Here is a 23321-nt window from a genome sequence, read left to right as displayed (position 1 = left end):
CTTCGTATTTTTTTCCCAATAAATCTCAGGTTTCAGTGTGTGTAGCCCTCTGCGCGTGTCCATTCTTCATTCTCGAGTGCCGTTTCGTTGTGCTTCCCAGCATCATGCGTAGTCGATATATAAAGCCACGAAGCATCGTGGCCCTCCGCACTTCCCAACAACCCTGGTGTACTACAAAAAGTCAGTGGTAAGCGTATCTTAATGATTCTCACTAACAATACTACACAGTCTCACGCTGGGAAACTCACCTCCGAAAAGTGTCATAAAGAATTCATTAATAGCCTAGTAAATTTACTTCTTGTTACAGGACATTAAGCGCAAGCATAGCGTCGTCACAAAACGAAAATATACTGCCTCCAGTGTATTCAAATCTTTCGATTATTTATGGTGCTTTTAGTATTTTGGTCGTGCAAAACGGAGAAGCCGGTGCGAATGAAGCCGCGATGTTTTCTATAAACCGCGTCAGAAAAAAAAAAAGAGCAAAACATTGAGCTGCTGCACGGTGCTTTATACTGCCTTGCACAGTACTGTCGCGGAGTTCACGAGACAGACCAAGCAAGAAAGCGAGCAGATGCGTGAGGCCATGCATACTTACTTGGCATACGCCTTCTCGAGCAGTGCCGCCCAGAACTCGCTGGGGTCTGCCGAGTGCATGTAGAAGAGGCGTCCCCGGTGCGTGGGCAGCCGGTCGTCGACGACCAGCTCGTGCCATTCGCCGAAGCGCCAGAAGCGGAAGCGGAACAGGCCGCAGTATCCCGGGCCGAAACCCTGGTCGGACGGCACCACGCGGTCCAGGAACCGGGGCGTGCTCGTCAGGCATGAGATGGCGGACAGCAGCCAGCGGTCTCCTGCGACGGCAACACCGCGTGTCACCTCAAGCTATATAAGTGACTCGGTGTCTGCGGAACAACGCAGTGCCGCTAGTTCATTCGTAGTCGCCGTTTGCCGCCGCTGTCCAATTTCAAGGGTTTCTCGTATACTCCCCGCTTACAGCTCTGTTTTTTGCCCATAATGAACGCACTCCACTGGGGAACGGGAGAGGTGCGCTACAAAATGGAACATAACTAAATACATGACTCCCGACGAATGAGCGTTTAGCGTTCCCTCGGTGTATATTTAATAGTGAGTCGCTTACGGCGTTGAGGAAAGACGCATTTTGCATTCATTCATTCATTCATTCATTCATTCATTCATTCATTCATTCATTCATTCATTAGATGGCCGGGGCAGGTGGGTGCCGAAGAGGACGATTCAGAGTTCGGGTATACGTGCGCGTTTCGGAGCTCAAATGAAGCGGCAGTTACAATCACAGGCGAACTTGAAAACGCCCCTCAATAGCACCTATAAATGTTTCCGGCTTGGTTTTAATTTATGCTGATCTAACATACATTAAAAACAGAAGAAAAATAATACAACTATCTTTTACTATGACCTTGCACTGACCTGCAACTACAATTATAATATCGAGCTGCACAAAGCTTGGAGTGGATCTTAGAACAGTATTTTCTTGCGTCTAATAATTTTGTTCTTGTCTTTGGATTTTCGATTATCTGTTTTCTGAAATAACGTTTTATCGTCTCGTCGTATTTGCTCTGAGATCGAGCATACTGAGAAAACTGCCAGTCCCTCTCGCTCTACCCACACGGATATAATCTCACCGCATCGCGTTGTTCATTTTCTTTTTTTGTTACTCTCTAGGCGCCTGCATGGCATACTGAACGTGAATCAATTTTCTTCGCATATATACAACGTCGTGCATGTGTGACATCAGTATGCTGCCCGAGGACATTCACTGCCTTCGCCGACCGAACCTCATAATGCCGCGTCCCCATTTCGCTTTATCCATGCAATTACCTTTTTTTTTATCGTGAACAAAATAAACAGATTGGTATATTCAAAACCACAGTTCATTTGTATTTGAGTGGCTGCAAACCTGATTTTTCTCGCAAGGGCAAGATTTTTTTTCTGCCTTTTTTTTTAGTATGTATGTTTCTCTTTACTCTTCTCAGGAGATGCAACGAAGTCTTTTCTTTCTTTCTTTTTGGAACTCACCGAGCGAAAATTAATGCGACCACTGCAGCATTCGGTGCGCGATAACCGTTAAATTGAAGCTGGTTCTATTCAAAGTAAACGCACGCGAAAAGATTTGTGCGCGGCGACGTCACATACGTCGCTAAGTCGAGGCAAGGCGGGAACCGTCGCGTCACGCAGGCGCTGTCATTCAGAAGCAAGTTGCTCGTATACGCTACCTCATTTTTCATTTTCGTACAGTGATTTTTTCATTTCGTACGTTTCATTTTCGTACAGTGACAGACCATTCCTGTTATTGTCACCGTTGCGTCTCTTCTTTCTCTATCTTGTTGCGGGCACTTTTGTAACGTAGGTAGATCAGCTACGGTCGCTCACATGTCCCTCGCCTCTTAAAGGAAGACAGCGGTGCGGGCGTGTTTCACCACAGCTATCAACCTCCGTCTCCTCCCGCGGAACCTGATCGACCAGCCTGGATCTGCTTCGGCGTAGACCGAGCCGAATGGATGCTGTGATTCCCTTGCGGGGGTCAACACAACCCTCTTACGTACACCCTACCCCACTTCTTCCGGTTGATGAATGTAAACACAAGAGCCAGAACGAACGCCCCGAGTCGCCCCCACTACCGCCCACTCCCACTCTTTAGCTCTCTCTCCTCTTATTCACATCCCGACCCTTTGTTCGCGCGCTCTTGCCGGATGGTCCTCGCATTTCTCTGAGTTGTGAGATCGCGGAAGTTTTTTTCGTTCAGTATACTCCTTGGCCTCCTGCGTGACTTCCTGTGACCTCATAGCGGTCACCAATTTGGCCCTTTCTGCTACCAGGCATCTCGCCGATCGCGGCTCCGCGCAGTACACTTTTTCGGGGGATGAGCTGAACTCTTACGGAGAATTTGAAGTCTTTTTAAAAGAAATTGCACATTGTTGGATATGGAAGTCACCATTACATGATTTTCTCGCTCAAGCCGCAGAGACAGGCGTGTCAACGATATGTATATAATAAGAACGATGTCGTAGGTTGAAGACGCCTACTGAGCGAAGTGTCGCTGCTGTTGATTGCATTTACGCCAACGGGGTGTTGGGAAGCAGCCTACGTGTACCATTTGTAAGATTACTACGACAGCACGACACAAAGTCAGAACTCGTTTCGATTGACCAGCGTTCAAGTCGTTTCGACACGCTTTTGTCTACTGAGTTCATGCATTTCCACGACGAATGGGTACTGATTGCAGTGGCGGCTGTCTTGACGAGATATGTGGCCTTCAATCTAAAGCAGTGGCAGAGTCCTCAGTGATTAGCTTTATTTTTTGCATCAGCATTTTTTTTTTTGCTTGTCTCATCTTTTCTTTGTGGTCCGTCCTGGTTTGCGCTGGAAGTTTTCACGTTAAAAGTCATGTACAAACTAGGCCGAAACGAAGTTTTATTGTATTAGCAACCGCGGAGTAAGTCATGGCTGTGCAAAGGGGTGAGAAAATCGCTGTGTAAGTAGGGCTCAGCGGTGTTGTTGTTGTTGCTTTTTTTTTTCTTGCGAACACGTCCTCAAAGTGTTTGAATGAAATATACAAAAGCAGCATAACGCTCTGCCTGTCGGACTCGTGAAAGCGCAGACCGGACGAACTGAATCGGCCTGCCTTCATCAAGTGTAGCATAGCATATACGTCGACTCATCCATCGCGATCGGCAAAATACTTAAGTGCAGGCTGCAAGGTCAAGTCGGTGATTAAGCAGGCAACCGCAAGCTTTGCTGGAACCGCTCTATTCCAGGCCGATTCGCTTTGTTTCAGGGCTACTTCGGAATCGATTTATTGCCGTCTAGTTAAGAGCTGAGACTCCTGTTTTTCGGAAACCATATAACTTAGGCACGTGACAAGTACAGCTAATTAAAATATAGGCTGTGACACTAGAACACGGTGACTTACCCAGTTCCCCTTGCTCGACATCAAACCGCGACGAACCTTCCGAGATAAACTTTGGTCTGGCACATATTTCCTGCGGAAAGAAAAGATAACAGTGAAGTAGGAGAGGGAGGGCGGGGGGGTGCTGAGCTTTAGTGTTAGTAATTAAGTGGCATTAGCAAGGTTCCCAGTGATTCGTGAAGCACAGTAAGTTTTCGTGGTTGCAAATTTATTCCAGCTTCGTCATAAATCCGAAGCAGTGATCGCACATTACAATGCTGTTGTGTGAAAATTTGGCACTTACCCAGGAGGAGGGATGGAGGGTGTATAAAGAGTGGTTGAGGCCAGATGCGTGAGCTGCAGGGGGAGGAGCGATCGCTTTCTGTTCCCTGACCTTCCTTAGCAGCCATAATTAAGGCTGCATTTTGTTATAGACGTGTAAAATGCTGGAATGAACCTTGCACAAACTGATTCTCAATTTTGATCACCACCATTACAGATTTATTTTGCACATATGCACAGTACGCACAGATTGAAACGCGACATTTTTTTTTGTTTTATTAAAGAGACTGCTATGAGCAATTGTTCGTGACAACCGCGTCATGCCGCTGTAAATCTGGCCGCTAAAGGCTCTGATGTTCGAATCAAAACTACGCCGATATGACTATAACTGCAGACGCTGGAAATGAAAGTACGTGCATTACTTAGTCCTAAATTTTGCGTTTGAATCCGTAAGCACTGCACCTCACTCTGAATGCACATTAGTGCGCCGTCTAAAAGGAGGATAAGTTAGTTTTTGTCGATATAGCTGCTGCTCGTACTTGAATTATCATAACACTCACCCTCTCTCTCCGAGCATTTAATACAGAGCACCGCGAAATTGTTTGAATATCGACAATCGACATGCGTGTTCTGTGAAGAGCCCATAGACATGTATCGCCATCGCCAAACATGCGCGGACTGAATCCCCGATGCATCTCGCCGTGTGAATCTTGATTAATGTATTTTTTCCGCAGTTATCACGACCATAAGGGGAGTGTTGTCTAAAAAATTCGAGTGTCTCATAGGGGTGTGCGGATATTCGAGTTTCGAATTCGAAGCGAACAATACCTAATTGAACAATTCAATTTGACTTTCGAATAGCTAGTACACAAAGTTTCAAACAATTCGACAGGACAAATATCTAAAACGCGACAAAGGCCGATGGTGCACCTTGGTTAGGGTGGGGTGGCTAAAACTAACGCTAACGTCGTTACAGTAGGCATTTCGTTAAGACTTTCACAGATATCCTGGTTCAAAAGGAAGCGCATGTTTATTTTAAAGGAGATTATGTCATTTCCGCACGTCATGGCTCCAGCAAAAAAGGCCAGGGAACAGCCTGGGAGACTGTCGAACTGCTAGCGCCAAAAAAATAACCAGCTCAGCCCTTATAGCCAAGAAGTTCAAAAAATACTTCAATGAGCCCGTGATCCCCAAAAAATGATGATCCTTTGAAACACTGTAAAGAGCATGGAGCTGCACTTTATCCAGGTATCACCAATATTGCTTTGCGATACATTCACATCCCTGTCATACTGAGAGAGAGAGAGAGAGAGAGGTGAAAAAAGGACGGCCGGGAGGTTAACGAGATATTAGCATCTGCCTGCTATACTGAGGTGTTCAGTGAGCGCTTGTTTTCAACTGTAGGAAACACTGTAACATCACGGTGAGAGAGCCTGAAGCCAGGTCATGTCGAACAGCTTGTGTTTCTGCATAACAATTTGTAGTCTTTCGGTAGCAGTCGCTCACCGCGTTACGTGCTCGAGGACATGAGCAGATTTCATTCGTTCGTTCTTCCTTTCAATTTTCAACAAAATGTTTTGTATTCGACATTCGATTCCATATTTTGGGCCACTATTCGGCCCTATTCGATTGGAATTCGATTCGAGATAAAATTTCACTATTCGCACACCCCCGTAGAGTCTGATTAACCGGACGCGCCTCCCTCTCCGTGAACCCCGAGGGAACGCTGAATATACATTCGACGCAGTCCTCGTGGTGCAGCTATTTCCCTCGTTAACACGTCTTCTTGCAGTTACTTCACTGACGCTTTGGGCATTGCTTAGAGAGCACGCAAATGATCTTGGAGGAGACAACTTTATTAAAGAGAAATTTAAGGGGTTTGGAGATGGCCGCGGGTCGTGGGTAACCTCTTCCGCAATGATTGCTTTTTGCAGTTTTTCTTCGGGGGACTTCTCCCACGTCGTTTTTCAAGGAGCTGGCAGAAGCTCTCTGGTTGGGGGAAGGCCCTCGCATTCCCAAAGGATAGTGACTTTGGCTTGCTATGGCATTTTTATCGAAATTTTTGCATATTCGGTCAACCTCTCCGCCTGTGAAGATCGCTAAGCGATGAGGAGTGTTAAGGCTGTTTGAATTCGGTGGAGGATAGTGGCCTGCGCTCTCGTGGGGTTGCTGTGTGCTATAGGGTATATATTCTCCTATATTCTCCTGTCATCTCATATTCACGAGCGACGCTTGCTTCTTCTTCTTTTCTTTTTCTTTTTTTTTTGGGGGGGGGGGGGGAGGTGATTGTTAACTTGCGTGGTGTCCTGCGACAACAGCACTAGCGTTGCATGCGTATATACAACTGTTGTGCGCAATGACAGTACATGCGTAGTTACATTAATTAGCGAAGCATATCAGTCTGGCTGACACTTACGTAAGGCCTCATCCAGACGACCTGGGCGCTAGCGTACTTGTTCTTGGACGAGAGGGCGCGGTTCGAGGGCGGGAACTCCGGGTCCTCGAAGAGCGTGCCCCGGTCCCGGCAGAGGCGCTTGAGGTAGGAGTAGCCCGGCCCGTGGCCGTTGGCCAGGCCGCCATCGGACACGCCCATGGCACTGCTCACGCGGCCGGCCGGCGGTCCGCGCTCACTGCGCGACACAAGACGTCGTTGTCTGGGGAGCACTTCCATCGCGTGCGAACACATATGCTGGAACATTACACGTGACCGAAAACGGGGCAAGCGAACGGGGCGAGAGACTCGACAGACGTAGGAGCCGTCTTGGCGCATGAGATGTGTCACCTGCATGCTTCTGAGTCATCCCTTCTGCTCGCGGTGTTTTCCGTCAATAAAGGTGTACTGACACTAACTTTCGAAGCCGAGTTTACTCCACCGTACAAATTTCCTGTATACAGAGACGGCTTTGAGCAACTGTGAAGCTCAGGACATTCTTATAAGTTATTTCATTTTGACATTAAAGTCAATATTCGCATGGCGCACCTACTGACATCGACACTAGCGTGACGTCATGCTACAGTATCAATTCTGGTGACGTCACGCACCAGTATGGTTGGTTGTGATGACGTCAGTCCAAAACATACAATATGGCCGCTTGTGCGTCACCAACGGAGCCACGAAGCAGAGCGGCCATGGAAACATCACGCTATCTTGCGCGATCACGTGGCAAGACTCGTACCGCGTCGTGACGTCAGGTTACAGTAGGAGCCTAAACTAGCTTTTCAAAACATGTTTTAATTAAATTTTCAGGGGGCGCGCACGCTTACCAGTACATTTTATAGGCTCTTAAAAGCTCAACCTTTCATTTGACGCAAAAAAAAAAAGAGCGATAACTGAAACTTTTAGTATAAGTGCCACTTTAACGATACAAGGTCCATGGACACAACTATATGTTGTTCCGGATATGAAGACTTGTGAAGCGAATACTACCCGCATACAGAACCTACTATGTGTATATATGGACTTCAGTTTCTCGCAGTGCATCATAGAAATAACTTGGAGTGCTGGCGGAAAAAAATATATATATAAGCCCAAATTTAGGTATTTTATCGCTAGTATACAACATTGATCGAACGCCTGCCTTAACATTTCCGTTGTCACAATTAGCCGTCCTTGAAGATAATCCCTACCGAACGGCATTATGAATACGAAAAAATGTGGAGCACACTCAGACTCACTCATGAAATATATTTTGTCCTTAGAGCTCACTCGAACTCAGGCTCACCAAAATTTTCCTCACTCGGACTCACTCAGACACACACTCACGGCCCTATCTGAGTCTGAGTGAGTCGACTCATGAGTCCATTAGCGTATAATTGGCTTTTTCGACCATGGTGTCAATGCTCTTTAACACCAGTATCTTGCATAAATGGTGCTCTACTTGGTGCCTTTTGATCTCCTACCTTCAAATATGAGTTATCAGTGGTTACAATCCAGTAAGGATATTTATATTGAAAGAGGTGCCTTGCACGAGGTATATTTATCAAGAACTTCCTGTGAAAGAGTTTGCGGGGGGGAAGTCAATCTTCTACCCCCCCCCCCCTCCGTAGCTCACGCCCTTATTAATAGATATTGAGCTGGCATATGAACGCTAGTGCTTTGGAGTGTGCGGGAGTCGGCGGGAGTATATACGTGAGCCGACATAAGACTGATAGTAATGCTGAAGTTGTGTAGATAGAACCGAGCACACATATGATTGCGTCGTCTCTTACAGAAGTCGTGCGGAGTGTACTTTTAGAGTTCTGAGGTAAAGGTAGTTCATTGTACCTCTACGTTATGTCGACGTGTGCCGTACGGATCATAATCGAGAAGCTATTTAATTTCTTTGTTGTTCAGTATATCTGGCCACTTAGTCCTATAATAGATGCCCGTGACAGTGCGAACAGCCGTTTTAGTGAATTAAAAAAAGAAAGAGGACTACCACTTGACCCGGAGAGCGCCATTTTCAGGTTGTATGCTTTTATCACCTTTGCTAATCCGCATTTAGTTAAGACGGCAGTGCGGGTCACGCGCGATAATGTCCAGGTTGCGTTCATCTTCCTTATCTGTTACAGAACGGGCCGAATAACGCTGTCACAACCTGACGCTTCCCGCCATGGTGGTGAAGGGGGCGCGCCGCGATGCCCTCGCGCGTCCGTGCGCGGACGACGTCGTGGGCGGCGGACGCCACAGCTGCTGCCGCTCACCCCGATCGCGTGCGACGCGAGTCAAACGAGCGTGGGCCGCAAGAGTCTCCGATGCTACTCGCAACCCCATTGAGAGGCATGTGGGAGGCAGGAGAGCGGAAGCAGGCATATCCCTGCAGCCATCTTCTCCCGCGGAGAGCTGTTTCCTCCACCAGCGGGCGACCCGCAAACAAACAATTTGCATGCGTTCGCCTTTATCTGCGAAGGCCTTTCCCAATCACGATGCGCTGTCGTAGGATGTGCGCGCAAAGGTCCTTTTTCTATTTCTTTTTTTGCATGGTGGCGTATACATGTATGGAAATCACATTGAATCCCTTTTCCTGGTGTCACCTGTCAATCGTTTTTTATCGAGTGAGTGAGTGAGTGAGTGAGTGAGTGAGTGAGTGAGTGAGTGAGTGAGTGAGTGAGTGAGTGAGTGAGTGAGTGAGTGAGTGAGTGAGTGAGTGAGTGAGTGAGTGAGTGAGTGAGTGAGCGAGTGAGTGAGTGAGTGAGTGAGTGAGTGAGTGAGTGAGTGAGTGAGTGAGTGAGTGAGTGAGTGAGTGAGTGAGTGAGTGAGTGAGTGAGTGAGTGAGTGAGTGAGTGAGTGAGTGAGTGAGTGAGTGAGTGAGTGAGCACGTCGTGTGCTTCTCTCTGGCTGTCCTTGGCACCCCTTATTATATAATCGAAATACCACTCTCTCAGCTGGTGAGCAAGCAGCCAAAAGGATTTTGTCAACATAATAAAAATAGGAAAACGTTACCGAAACCAAGCGCGTACACATCGACCTCTATACAGACACGTTTATTTATTATTTTTTTTTTGCATGCGCCCGCGTAAGAACGATGTGGTGTTGCTCTCTAGACGTAGTGAAAGTTTAAGGCCACAAAGTGTGGGTGCGCGCGGCGGAGGCATTGTGGTGATTAATGAGCACCGCGGTGAAATAACAGATGCTCACGTTCCCATTTCATCTCTATCGAGAACAAGGTTGCGTTGCGTGCGCGATGTCAGCGGAGGCAGCATTTTTTCCGAGCTGAAGCTATACGTCCGAAGAGACTACAGATTACGGGTGTATCGTTATTACAGCTTAAAGGCACTATAAATTGCTATGGTATGTGTGTCACTAAGTGCAGTGCAGTGGAGGCTATAGTACACGAGGCCCATGACAACTAACCAATAACGAGAGCCTGCTGCAACTTCCAAATGAGGGGAGAGACCTCAACCACTGTGCGCCATCTCATACATGCTACGAAACTTTCAAATTCAATCGGTGTTGCGCGGAGGACAATCGGAAGCGGTCAGTGGAGGAGCTGCCATATAATTCAACGCACCACTTTGCCAGAAGCGATGATCAAATAGAAGGAGAAGCCACCCAAATTTACCTAACCGAAATTCAGTCGCCATGGCGAACAAAGAATCATTGTGCGAAAGCCCCCTCCGTATAGAATTCGTAGACCCAGGCCTGTTTCGTCACCGCTGTCCGTTGGTGGAGTGCAACCACTCCAAGATTTTGACGAAAACGAGACAGCTGCCTCTTCCGTGAACCTGGCGTTCACGCCTCAAGGTTGCGCTCCGTCAAGAGCCCGTGTCAGTTCGTGCTGTCGCGGCCTTCATCACGTGGCCGCCTTGCCCGCATTTCTCGAAAACAAAGGCACGCGCCCCGCGCGGGGGGTAAATGTCGCCGTTCCAGTCTCCCCGCGCGCGATCGAAAGTCGCGCGCTGCAAGCGCCGTGCCTTCACGGCATCAAGCAATCTTTCGGCATGCCGCGCTGTTCCACGCGTTATATAAGATAAACAGCGGCGAACGACAACTTATTGACTGGCTTCGCACGCGAAGCGGATTACACGCTCGCGGCCGCACCAACATTTTGATGGGCCCGAGCGCTCGCGTGGAATAACCCTCCCAAGGCCAGCGTGACTGACAACGGAGATCGGGGCGCGGGCAATCATTTTCCCTTCCGCCCACCTCCGAGCCATCGTTGTTTTGCGGCGATGACGCGGCGCTGTCTCGGCCGCCGCTCGCGCGCATCGCGGCGCGCACGTGCACGAGCTCGCGCCGCAAGCATCCTTCGCTGCTGGACCCACGCGATTCATTCGCAAGGGGGCACCGCGGGGGGGAGAACCTTAGCCCCTCCACCCCGCTGCCTGCACACCGATGTATCGCGCGCAAGGAGCCCCACTGGCCGACCGGCCTGTTTGTTTGGCCTGCCAAAAAGCGGGCCTAATTGCCGGCCCGCGATGCACTAGGCCGCGACAGCGCGACGCGGCGCTTTTTCCGCTATGGCGCGCGCGTGTATAGTAATAACGGACCCCGTCGAGCTCGGGGTCGGCCGCCGCAACCAACCGACATGCACGAAATGGCGACGGACCGGTTCGCCACGGTACGCTGACTGCGACTTGAAAGGAGTGCGCATGGTGCGCGAGGAGATTATAAAGACGCCATGCTACTTTCTGGATTAAGGTGGTACTTGATTGATAGCGTTTATATTGACAAAGCAACACACGACAGATGCCATACAGTGGGACGCCATAAAGATTTATTTTTCCACGTAGCTTTCTATAACATTTACCAAAAGCACGATACACCGGGTGACATTTCTAAATTGAACTCGCAATAAGAAATGAACGCGCGGGCCACAATCCCGAGTACAGTAACATATATGTCGCGCACGACCTAACTAAACCAAACGGACAACGAAGCCGCGAGAGACACAGGGGACGTTATCTGTAGTTATTAACTGTAGTGTAGTAATTGTGACATCAATGGCAAGAAACTAAAGTGGATGAAAAAAACAACATGCCGCCGGAATACGGACCGAACCTACAACCTTCGGATAAAGCGTCCGATACCAGTTGTGCTACAGCGGCGGTCGTTTTCCCATTCACTTTATTGGGTAATCCTGTGTAATGGTGAGAGTGTTAGGCCAGCGCCTCAAGTAGCCATGACGACAAGCGTAGAACACTCCTTTTTCAAAGGCAAGGGTATAGCACCATTTTCGCAGCAGTTGTCGATGCACTCATCATCTAACTGACTCAGCAGTGTAAACGAAACCAAATCAACGAATGAGCTGCACGCTTGAGACAATTAGGTGATAATTTTGCCATAGTGCTCCTGTTCACTGGCAGACTTAATGCACGTTGAAGCCTCCTATGATTCCGGTATACCTAGATGAAACGTTGAGAAATTTTTTTAGACCTTGTGCTCGACTACTTGAAGAGGCGGACATCACGTGCACGAGAAGTCCAAATACGTGATTTGCTAATTTTAAAAAATTCACAACCCAACTTGAACATCAATTACGTTATGGTCCATCCCAATCGGCCAATGGTATAACCGGTGAGTTGGCAAGGTGCATTCACTTGGAACGGATATACTCAGGATGACACCACTTTCAAGATACTCATTTCTAAAGTGTGTTAAAAAAAAAGTAGAAAAAATTCCGCGTGCGTTCCAGTTACTCTTGTGCTCCAGTGGCACGTAACGGAGTTTCGTTAAGAAAATACGTGCAACTAAGTTACATGGCGTACAGCTCGAAACCCGCGCCATCCTCAGCATTCGTTACAAGTCGGTATGCTTTGTAAACTTTATTATCTATACAATTTAATATTTGCGATGAGTGCCACAACTACTTAAAAAGCTAAGCAGCGAGTGTTTGTTAATTCACCCGTTGCGTATTTTCCCAAGATTTATTGATCTAAGAAAGGAGCATCCTATTCCGGGACCCCATTGGTATCAGCCGCTAGCTTAGCAATCCGGGCCAAGGCCCTTTGAACCTGTTGGGCCGAGCAGCCGAGCAGGGCCGCCCCCCATCCCTCTCGGGTTGGGTTAGGGCTGGGGGGAACAGCTGAGTTTAGCTGGCAAGCCCAAACCATGTGGTAGATGTCAGCCACCTCCCCACAGTATTGGCACCTGCAGTGGAGGAACGCTTCGAGTGAGCGAGTGAGTGAGGATTACAGTTACGTTTTCACGGGAGATTTTTAACAATTATGTAAGGCTAAAAAAAAAAAAAGAACACGCAGTATGCTGCACGTTGGAGGTTGTTCATTTTTGCTGTACGGGCTGAGAGCTTCCTGGACAGTCGCGCACCACTAACGTGCGCGTCGGACGAGTGCTTTCTCTCAGGTCCGTGGGCCACGCGACCGTCTTATTTCCCTATTTCTGTATAACTTGGCAATGAAGTTCATGCCTGGCTGACTTTTACTGGACCAAGAACGACGCAAAAGCACATTTGCGTGCTTGCGTGCTGGCGGCAGTGACTCGTGGCCTCGCTGGTGACTCGGTATCGAGTTGTGCTGTGCCGAAAGGAAACTTGCAACGAACACCGGCGCGGTTGTGTAGTATTTGATGTTGGCCTATCAGGATCGTCGCACTCTGTCGTACTTTTGAATATCACAGTCGCGAATAAAAACAAAGGATTGTGGATAACGAGCTAATAAAAAAAAACCAGGGGCAGAATTCACAAAACTTTCTTAAGTAGTCCTCCTCCTCATTGGCCATCTGCCTTCGCTAATGATATGTGCGGCGTCAGGATTGGCTGAAATTATCTCTGGCTAACAATTCTAGCGTGAGTGTTTTTGTGTGTGTGTGTGTGTGTGTGTGTGTGTGTGTGTGTGTGTGTGTGTGTGTGTGTGTGTGTGTGTGTGTGTGTGTGTGTGTGTGTGTGTGTGTGTGTGTGTGTGTGTGTGTGTGTGTGTGTGTGTGTGTGTGTGTGTGTGTGTGTGTGTGTGTGTGTGTGTGTGTGTGAATATGAGCCCACAGCCTGTATTCACAGAAACCTCTTATGTTTGAATTGTTCGTAAGAGGAAACTCGAACCAAGTACAGCGCGGTGTATAGCCATACGGTATAAGCACTTTTTGGCTAACCTCCGCGTCTTTCCATCCATGGCTCCCCCTCCACCTCGAGAATCAGGATTGTTTCAAGTGTTCTCTTACGAACAATTCTAGCGTAAGAGCTTTCTTTCTTTCTTTCTTTCTTTCTTTCTTTCTTTCTTTTTCTTTTTCTTTTTTTTTTGAGAATACGGAGCCTGGGGCCGAATTCACGAAGTCATTCTTCCATAAGTGCACTTCGCCATTGGCATGTCGCCTCTGGCCCCATGGGACAACGGGCTATAAGGAATAAAAAAAAAATGATGGCGAAGGCTACCGTCTAACGGAAAATATCACTTATGAACGAAAAGCTCTGTGAATTTCCAACCCCTCGGGTACGCAGCTCGAACTGTAAGCGGGTACCTTCCGCCTGAGCATGCGAAGGCGTTGAGTAGACCTTGTGCCGATTCGGAATTCTCGAAGTTGCATCGGGGGTGTCGCGTAATGATGACCCGGCGCTCGTATACAAGACGCGCGCACATTGCGCCAAGAGACACGACAGTGCAGCTGCAGGCCATTTCGATCACCGGCTACGGCGTATACACGCCGGAATGTGTGTACAGCTAAGGGTCGTCCGGCCAGCGCTTTGGTTAACAGTTTTAGTTCCAGACCGGCGTATACGGCCGCGGATATATCATTCTATAGTTCACTGTTCCTTTCAGCATCTCGTGGGGCGTTCCATTATCGTGCGAGGCTGTGCAGTCGCTTTAGTATAAACCGTCAGACATGTATGACGTTCACTGCTCTCAAATCGCCCTTAAGCGCTCGAAAAACAGCGGCAAAGAATGCATGTACACGCGCGACATCGGTAAAAGGACTGCGTAGAGTGAAAAGACGCGTATTGTTTCAAGTGCTCGCATCTGTTCGCATGCGACCATTACGTTTGCCGTTTTTCCTGCTTTTCTTTTTTCTTTTCTTTCTCTCTCTCTCTCTCTCTCGTTTATCTACCTGGAGTATCCGCAGGCGCTTGTAAGGGAAATCGGAGAAGTACTCGACGTTTAATGACGCCTCTGCTGGCGATCTCAAGGCGACTTCTGCAAATGGTTCAGGCGTCGTATATACACAAACGCATCGAGTGCGCCCCGAAACTACGCATGCCGGGCGTGGGGGGTATACGCGAAGTCGCTCGCGTGTGATATAACGACGCATTCTTTTCATCCGCGTATAGTTCTGCTGCGTAGACCTTTCACTTTTTCCTCGATTTTTCCTTTGAGCAGCGGCGGCGGGAGCTCGCGACTTTGCTACTCGTGAATGCGCGCGCGCGCGCGTGTTATGCGTTTTCCTCCCGGTCGTCTCCTAACAATGGATTTTCGCAGGCGTGGCCGAGCGCCGCCATGTGTATGCGTGTTCACGATGCAGAACGTCTTCGGAAGTCTTGTGCTTCCTTGCCCGGAGGGAGGCCTCTCGCTGGGCGCCCTCTTTCTTGTAAACAACAGATTCATCCGTTTTCATAGCTATACTGCAGCCTGTCGACGGCGCGTTCTTTTTTTTTTTTTGTTCCTGTCTTTTCTATGCGCAGCTCGCTTTAAGTTCTGGGACCGTATAACATAAATCCTTCTCGGTGGCCGAAACGAGGAAAGACACAAAAGAATTTGAACCACACCCGGAAGAAATTCGGCGCCCCCCCCCCCCCCCCCTCTCATTATTTTTCCCTGAGCGTCGCCCGTAAAGCGAGTGCGGTGCTCAAAAGAAAGCGTGTTTAACATGACTATAGCGTCGCGAAGCTGGGAACGACACTTAACAAGCTTGGCTACCTGCCTGCAGTGCGTATGTTCTCTGTGAAGGTAAATGGGAAAGCCGACAACGCGAGCTACTATAATCGTGCCGTACGCTTTTAGACTGCAATCATGAAGTTGCGCATTCCAGAGTGCGTGCACTTTCATATAACTCTCTTTTCTTTTTCTTTAACAGCACTCTAGCGATGTAAACATGCGTACCTGAATTATTTTTAAAACTTTCATACCTTCATATGGCGGGTTATGCGAGACTAGTAACAAAGCGCGTTGGAACCGTGAGCTTATCGCATCCACGAAATAGACGCATGCACACGACAAAACCGCGTTATGACGCAGACGCTCGCAATATATATCTTGAATGATCTTAAGTTTGTTCTATTACACTCGGGCGCAAAAGATTCTAAACGTTGTGATCTTCGAATACTCTTTACCTCAAAGACGCAGAAGTCTGAGATTAATTTCTCGAAAATTATGTCAGAACGGGATTCTCGGCAGCATACAGTGCCCAGCTATATACTGGCAGAAACATTCGAGCGCCCTGCACATTCGGGAATATGACTGTCGGGTCATGACCTGAAAAAATTCGGCAGATCCCACGTCCCGTGGGAATCGATGCTATGCGAAGCATGCGGCGGGAAGGTGACTGTGGCGTAATTTTTTAACTGAGCGAAACGTTACAAAATGACGCTAAAGATTTGTATAAATTTTATACGCACACTATATGGTGAAGAGCCGCATATGTGTTATATAACGAGTTGTTTACATTTGGATAACGATGCCAATGACAATGTGGGTATTACCAAGTCCAACACCAGAAGCGGTAAGCTGATATGTAGTGCTTTTACTTGTCCCTTATGATGGAGAACGCACGCACGTTTCACGAACCAGTGTGCATGTGTGGAAGAAGTTCTTGACAGTTCTCGAACAAGGTCATCATCGCCGTGGTCAGTGAGCACCAGCAGCTGGTCATGGTTTGTTATTGAATTCGGTCGTGATCGCGGTGACTAGGGGTCCATGTGTAGTGAAGTATGAGGTACAGTACAGCTGTTGGAAATCGTGGATGCCTCGGTCATTTCTTCGACAAATTGTCTGTCGATAGAGCTGGCGACATGTCGGAACCTGAAGTCACCGTTCGCGTTGGTGAGGTATAGGCCGTCGAGGCTAGTAGGCCTGGATAGTGCTAGGTACACCAACATCAGTGGATGACGCTTGTCGTATTCGTAGACTATGTAGACGTATGTGGCCTACGTAGCCTAGCCTACAAAGCGGCTGTCAGTCAATCTGGCATCATCCTCAGTCAGCATGAGGCCATCGCCCAGCCTCGTAATAAATGAAGATGATATTGCGTCATTCTGGCGGAGCAAGTGCACTTTACGGTGCGATGATGTGAATGTCATACGTAACTATCGTTGATGTAATCCTCCGGAGTCGAGCAATGTTTCAATATAGCTTGCTGAAACAGAAATACAAATCTAATGCTTATTAGACAGGTATAAAAGCGGAGCCAACACTGGAAGAACGGACGTTAATCTGATATGACGCTTGTATCGTAAGAGTATCATGTAGTGTTTATCGTGGGAGTATGATGCAGTGTTTATTACTTTTTTGCAAAATTAGATAGCAAGCACCACAACCACAATTGACTTTCGCCTGCTTAGGCTGTTTTTCCAAACCAGTTTATAGAGTTGGCGTGGCTCTGTGGTAGAATACCTGATTGCCACGCAGAATGCTTGGGTTCGATTCCTGCTGGGATCCCAATTTTCATTCTTTATATTTGTCGGGTCAACGCTGCCGACGTCGGTTTTTCTTAACGCTCTCGCATTTCAGTTACCAATATCTGTTCTCGTCGTTCCTGGGTAGATATAAACTGCCAATCACCTGTGGCGCATACCCGTACACCGCGACCCATGGTAAACGGGCATGTGCCACACGTGTCTGGACGAAAGTGTTTGACGACGTACGAGACAGGATTTTCACGTTATTCATGTCATGACCTGACAGCCATATTCGTCAAATCCCCTTACCTTGCCATGCCAATTTTGGTCTACACCAAGTTAAGGTGGTGATCATGAGAGCACCCAAACGTAGGCGGCTAGATAGACAGATAGATACGTAGATAGAAACGCTCAAAGTGCCAAAAGTTCGCTAAGAAATGCTTCGCATTTAATAACGTGAAAATCCTGCCGCGTACGTCGTAAAACCCTCTCCTCCAGACACGTGTGGCCCGTACCCGTATACCACGGGCCGCTGTGTGCGGGTATGCGCCACAGGTAATTGACAGTTTATATCTACCCAAGAACGGCGACACCAGACATTGGTAATTTAATTGCCAGAGCGTTAGGTAAACCAGACATCGGCAGCGTTGACCCGACGAATGCAAAGAATAAAAATAAAGATCGCAGCAGGAATCGAACCCAAGCATTGTGCGCGGAAGTCAGGTATTCTACCACAGAGCAACGCCAGGTCTTTAAACTGCTTTGGAAAAATACCCTATGCAGGCGCAATGTCGGTGCAACGTGAATCGTGGTTGCAGCTCTGGCTATCTAATTTCATAAGAAAGCAACAGACATTACATATGTACTCTTATGATACAGGTGTCATGTCGGGTTAACGTCAATTGTGGTTACAGTAATAAAACGTCCTGTTGGGCGAGTTGGTGATCTATCACAGACGACTTGGTGGTGATCTATCACAGACGAATTAGCGCTCGCCCTGTGCACTGTGTTCTTTTCTTCTCTTCTTAATTCCTTTCTTTTCCACTTTTGCGCTATGAAATGTCGTCTGTGGTTAGAGTGTTGGCTCCGCTTTTATAGCAGTCTAATAAACATTACATTTGTATTCCTATGATTCAGCAAGCTATATTCAAGCGTTGCTCGACCCCGGAGGAATACGCTAACGAAAGTTACGTAGGTTATTCACACCATCGTACCTTAAAGTGCACTTCGTTGTGATAATACTGACGTATGTGCTCTAACGTGAGTGCTGCCGTTACGTCACACAATAGTTACCCTTGAAACGCCAGTGTAGTCGACGTGCCTGGTAAGCCCACAGTGTGAACACAAGTACTGCACTTACAAAAACACGTCGATCCACCTCGTAACACTTGGCTCAAAGCCAGAAATGCTGCACAGACGACTACATGTTGTCTGATTCGCATGAAACCGATTCCCACGAGGCGTGGGATCTGCCGAAATTTTCTTTTTAGTTATCACTGTGGTATTTTTCAGTGGAACATTTCCTGGAGCTTACTATTTTTTTCCTTGATTTCACTTTTGTTCTGATTGAAAGTTCGTACAGTCTTCAGGGGCTTGCGTTGTTCCAACGTAGCTCCCGTTTTCAGCGATATTTCTGTGGCCAAAGTTGATATCTAACGTATTTTTGTACCGTGTGTATCTTCGGGTAGCGTTCTTTTTTAACCTATCCGGGTTACATTATAGCTCGGTGGCGCGCCACAAAAATGTGCAATGTGATTCAAGCTGAACGGTGCACTGACGAGAAAACCATTGTGCATTAATATGAGCACGTATTCAGAGAAGGAAATCGCTACACCTTATACCCTTCGTACACATCAAGTTCGTCTCAATGGACGAACAATAGGCATGGTCGTTGGTAAGAGCACGCAGTGGGAACAGTCGCTGCTTCCTTTGCGAAAATGTTATCTTCGTCGTGAAAGCCGCTTTGTTAGAACGATGAATATAGTGACGTTATCACATGTAAAACGTCGCTGCTTTTACACTGACTTTCAGTAGTCGAACAAAAGGCGAATGAGGTAGTTGTTTTTCAGTAACCAATATAATGGCTAAACGTTGCCCAATATAGACCTACCACTTCTACAGTCAGGGCGGGCGTAGATGAAGAAAGATATCACTACATTTCTAACTTAGATGTAACACCGTGAAGTCCGCTGTATGGCGCGCAATTGATCATGTAAGAAACTTGTGCACAGTCGGGTTGTCGTCATGTTGCTCTTGCGGCTTTTAGCCCGGAACTTGCCATTGCGGAAACGACACGCAAGTTGAACATAAAAACTGCTTTAAAAAATTAACAGCTAGACACCGTGGACTCATTGCAACGTATACTCAGATGCGTTCTTGTTACCAGGCGCTATAAAATACGACCTCACAGTTGTGCAAAACGTGAATGGAATATAATGCGCGCCCGACGTGGCGGGGACCTTCCCCGTCACGAAATTTTTGGGGGCGCGATATAAGCCCGTCTAACCACTAATTGATCGACTCTTCTCGTGTGGAGAGGAAGAAAGGTTTGGCAACTAGGGCGTGGCTTTCCTCTTTTGAGGCTTGTGCGAGCAATCACAGCGCTGCTTGAGTGGCGACGTTGTATGCTCACCTTCGCGCGGAGTGCAACGCTTCGGGAATGTTTTAGCTCGTTCTGTGAAATAGTTACATGATATCAGCTGAGGGCGCCGAGGGAACCCCACAGTAAAACTGTAACGCCTTCTACATACAGGTCATCTGTTAGTATACACCTTGCGTGGTCTAGCCGTGGAAGTCGCCGTGAATGTCGCGCGTCTTCGTGCGTTGTATGTACTGAACCGAAACCCGCTGGCCTTGTTTTAAAACGAAGGAAAATGGGGAAGGGTGGGGGAGGGGGTGGCGCGCGCGCTGAGTTTCAAATGTGTTCCACTGGCAACCGCGCTTTGGCCCGCCGCTGCCTCGCCCGGACGATAGCATCAAAGCCAGCAGCAGAGCCGCGCGTTCCTCACAATGGACTCCTACATAACCGCTAGCGCGCAGGAACGTAGGAGTTTGCATCTCGAGACAAGAAAAGGAAGGAAAAGGGCGTTGTCTTTGTCGTCCTCATGGTGCATCACGTTCTTTTCTATTCTTTTTTTTTTCGCCATTGTCTCTCTTGCGATGCACAGTTATTGTCTCCGCTTATCGGCACGTGTGGCGTTAACAACCACTGAGACCGTTTCTTTTTCTCTCACTCTCTTTTTTTTTTTGCGCTCTCTTTTATTTTTCGCGTCTGTTTGTGGCCCGCCGTAAGGAGACCGGCCGCTCGCTCGTTTTTCTTTTTTGCTCCAGCGCGTGTCGCTGACAGGAGGGACAATTTTCGAAGTTTCCGACGCGCGTAACGGTCCAGCAGACTTGAGGAAGTGATGCAGCCCTGAGGCACATCGGGAGGCAGGAAGGCATGTACTGCGCCAAGGAAGACGACAGCCGCTTCGGCAGTTGACGAGTGTGTACATTTACAATGGCGGGCGAAAAGTGATCCGCAAATGCGTCAAAACTGAGCGCGTTAACTGCGGCCCCGCCGGTAAATGCCGAAGCTATAATCATATGAGATGACTGCCTCACGCGATATACACATATACAGGGTGTTTCGAAAAATGCCTCCAAAATTCTTAAAAATCAGTAAAATGCGATATTTGCTCGCTGTCTTCACAAGTGCTTTTTCTGTAGCGGCAGGCATCTTAAGGTGGTTAAAGACATCACTTGGGACAGTAATTGGGAGAGTTAAAACAATTAACTCTTTAATTAGTGGAGTTAGGCGGTTATGTCAAATGGGAGAATTGAAGTTCTTTATGCGAAAAACCCATCGCGCAGCTTTGAGATACAGAAAAAGCGGCGTCTAGTAATTATTGTAATGAAATTCAACCAATTTCAACGGCGAAACCGAAACCGAAGCACCGATGAGCGCAACAAGCAGACGACCATAATGACGTCACTGTTCAAAACAACGATTACAAAGGTGTAGTTCGTCCGCGTTCGTTAACGTATGTGCGCCATGCGCGCTATAATTCAGGGGCGTAGCCAGAAATTTTTTTCGGGGGGGGGGGGGGTTCAACCATACTTTATGTATGTTCGTGCGTGCGTTTGTATGTGTGCGTGTATATATACGCAAGCAAAACTGAAAAATTTCGGGGGGGGGGGTTGAACCCCCCCCCCCCCCCCCTTGGCTACGCCCCTGCTATAATTGCAAGCGCAGCCCGAACACCCACACGACGAAGTCGACTAATGGGTGATATAACGAAGCTCACTCATTCTGGACGTCTCTGAAGAATATGACAGAACACAAGAAAAGTGGCTCGCGCACACGTAGCCATGACAGGTGGTCCGTACCATACAGACGCACAAATTATCTCATGCAGTCACTACGACATAGCCTACCATCGTTGTTAAATAAATTGGAAGGGGAAAGATTAATTGCAAATACTTTGACTCGCAAACAAATTAGAGAGTACTTTTGTAAATCGGAATGAACACTTAACAAAATCGTTACTACATTTTCGCATTTTCTGTTGTAATATCTATTTCGCGCTCAGTGTTTCAATGTACAAAGTATCATCATATTGTGCATCATAGTCATGTTTACAGCAGTGCTTTTCTTAGTGTTGTAAATTCCACTGTTCATGATTTATGACAATGCATTTTCACATTTCTTCTCACTAAATGTATTAGATTTCTATGTTATGTTTAAATACCATGTGTTCGTAGGAAAATACAAGTGTTATTCAATATGTTGCATTTTTTTTTTCAATTGGATTAAAATGGTGTATTATATTTGGATATTTGCTAAACATGTATATATGTGCTGGTTTTAGTGCTACTGTTGCCATGTGAGGGCCTTCAGGCACATTCAAGCTGTATTGTGCAGCTTTTCGCCTGTAGGACCCCCAACAATTTCGTTGGAAAATAAAAGCATTTCTGATTCTTCTGATTCTTCTGAACTCGCAATTATTACTAGATGCCGCTTTTTCCGAAATCTCAAGGCTGCGATGGGTTCTCAAGGCTGCGATGGGCTGCGATTCTCCCACTTGACATGACCGCCTAACTCCACTAATGAAGAAGTTAATTAACTTAACTTTCTTAATTACTGTCCTAAATGATGTCTTTAGCCACCTTAAGATGTCTGCAGTTACAAAAGAAGTAATTCTGAAAGCATCGAACAAATATCGCGTTTCCCTGATTTATGAGGATTTTGGACACATTTCTTGAAACACTCGGTGTAAAACACAACAATGACGCGCGCTTCGGTGGGCAGTCTCACGCTTGAAAAAGGTTACCACCGCGGTTTGGGACGTGTCCTGCCCCAACGCTGTATACTTCCGCTTAGTACAGCTGACCTCCCGTGTCTGCTAAGTAAGACATGCGGCAATTTCGATTCCTTCGAGCCACGTTCACTTATTTTTCCAGGTGATCACGTTTTCCGATTAGCCTCGAGTCCATGCGCATTCCTTCCTATATTAAGCGTACATATCTATCTCAGTGACCGAGGCGTTCTGCTGCTCAACACGAAGTCACGAGTTGGCCGCGGTGGCCGCTTTTCGATGGGATCGGAATACAATAAGGTCCATGCATATACTGAGATTTCCGCGCAGAACAATCCAAGGCCGTCGAAATAAAGCCGCACGTCCATCAATACCCCGTACCCTCATTACCCCGTCTCTGAGAGCCCCCGTCAAGTGGGACGTAGCCTCCAGTCATTATATATGCCTTAAGCTGCTCCCATAAGTATAAATAAATAAACAAGCAAGAGCATTGATCGCGCACCTAACGGAGGTTAGGAGTTCATGGGCCGGTGGTTCCCACCGGTTCGTTGAAATGCAGTGACTACAGTAGAAGATGAAGATATTCTTTTGTATATACTATACCATACAGAAGGCGAATCGGTGATACGAGACTTAAAAGATGCGGAATCTTTCACGAGCGCTTCATTTGAGCGTGATACTAGCTCCCTATATACCAGCAAAATTATGCGTATACCTATATGTGGTAAAGCTCCTTGTCAACTGTTCATCGTGGCTCATCAGATTCGAGGCTGCTCCGATTCTTGGAACCTGATGCCTGTTAAACGGGATTATTAGGAAATTATCGGAAAATGCCATATATGC

The 23321-nt window shown here is 47.4% G+C and overlaps 1 protein-coding gene across 3 annotated transcripts in view; it reads right to left on the bottom strand.

Moving 5' to 3' along the window:
- The window catches only part of LOC119395211 (calpain-9), a 111610-nt gene that overhangs the window by 25017 nt on the left and 63272 nt on the right, over positions 1-23321 (bottom strand). For 2 of the 3 annotated variants that reach the window (XM_037662482.2, XM_049415528.1), the window contains exons 1-3: positions 6621-6873; positions 3947-4016; positions 596-848 (exon numbers count right to left, since the gene is read on the bottom strand). In XM_037662482.2, the coding sequence (XP_037518410.1) occupies positions 596-848; positions 3947-4016; positions 6621-6797 (500 nt within the window). In that variant the 5' untranslated portion in view covers positions 6798-6873. Of the gene's footprint in view, positions 1-595; positions 849-3946; positions 4017-6620; positions 6874-23321 lie in introns of those variants that run through there. The other variant, XM_049415527.1, reaches the window with a different exon arrangement.

This window comes from Rhipicephalus sanguineus, chromosome 1 (assembly GCF_013339695.2).
Source record: "Rhipicephalus sanguineus isolate Rsan-2018 chromosome 1, BIME_Rsan_1.4, whole genome shotgun sequence".
NCBI classification, from domain to species: domain Eukaryota; kingdom Metazoa; phylum Arthropoda; class Arachnida; order Ixodida; family Ixodidae; genus Rhipicephalus; species Rhipicephalus sanguineus.
The sequence above is the reverse complement of the archived record's forward strand: the minus strand, read 5'-3'. Positions and strand labels throughout refer to the sequence as shown.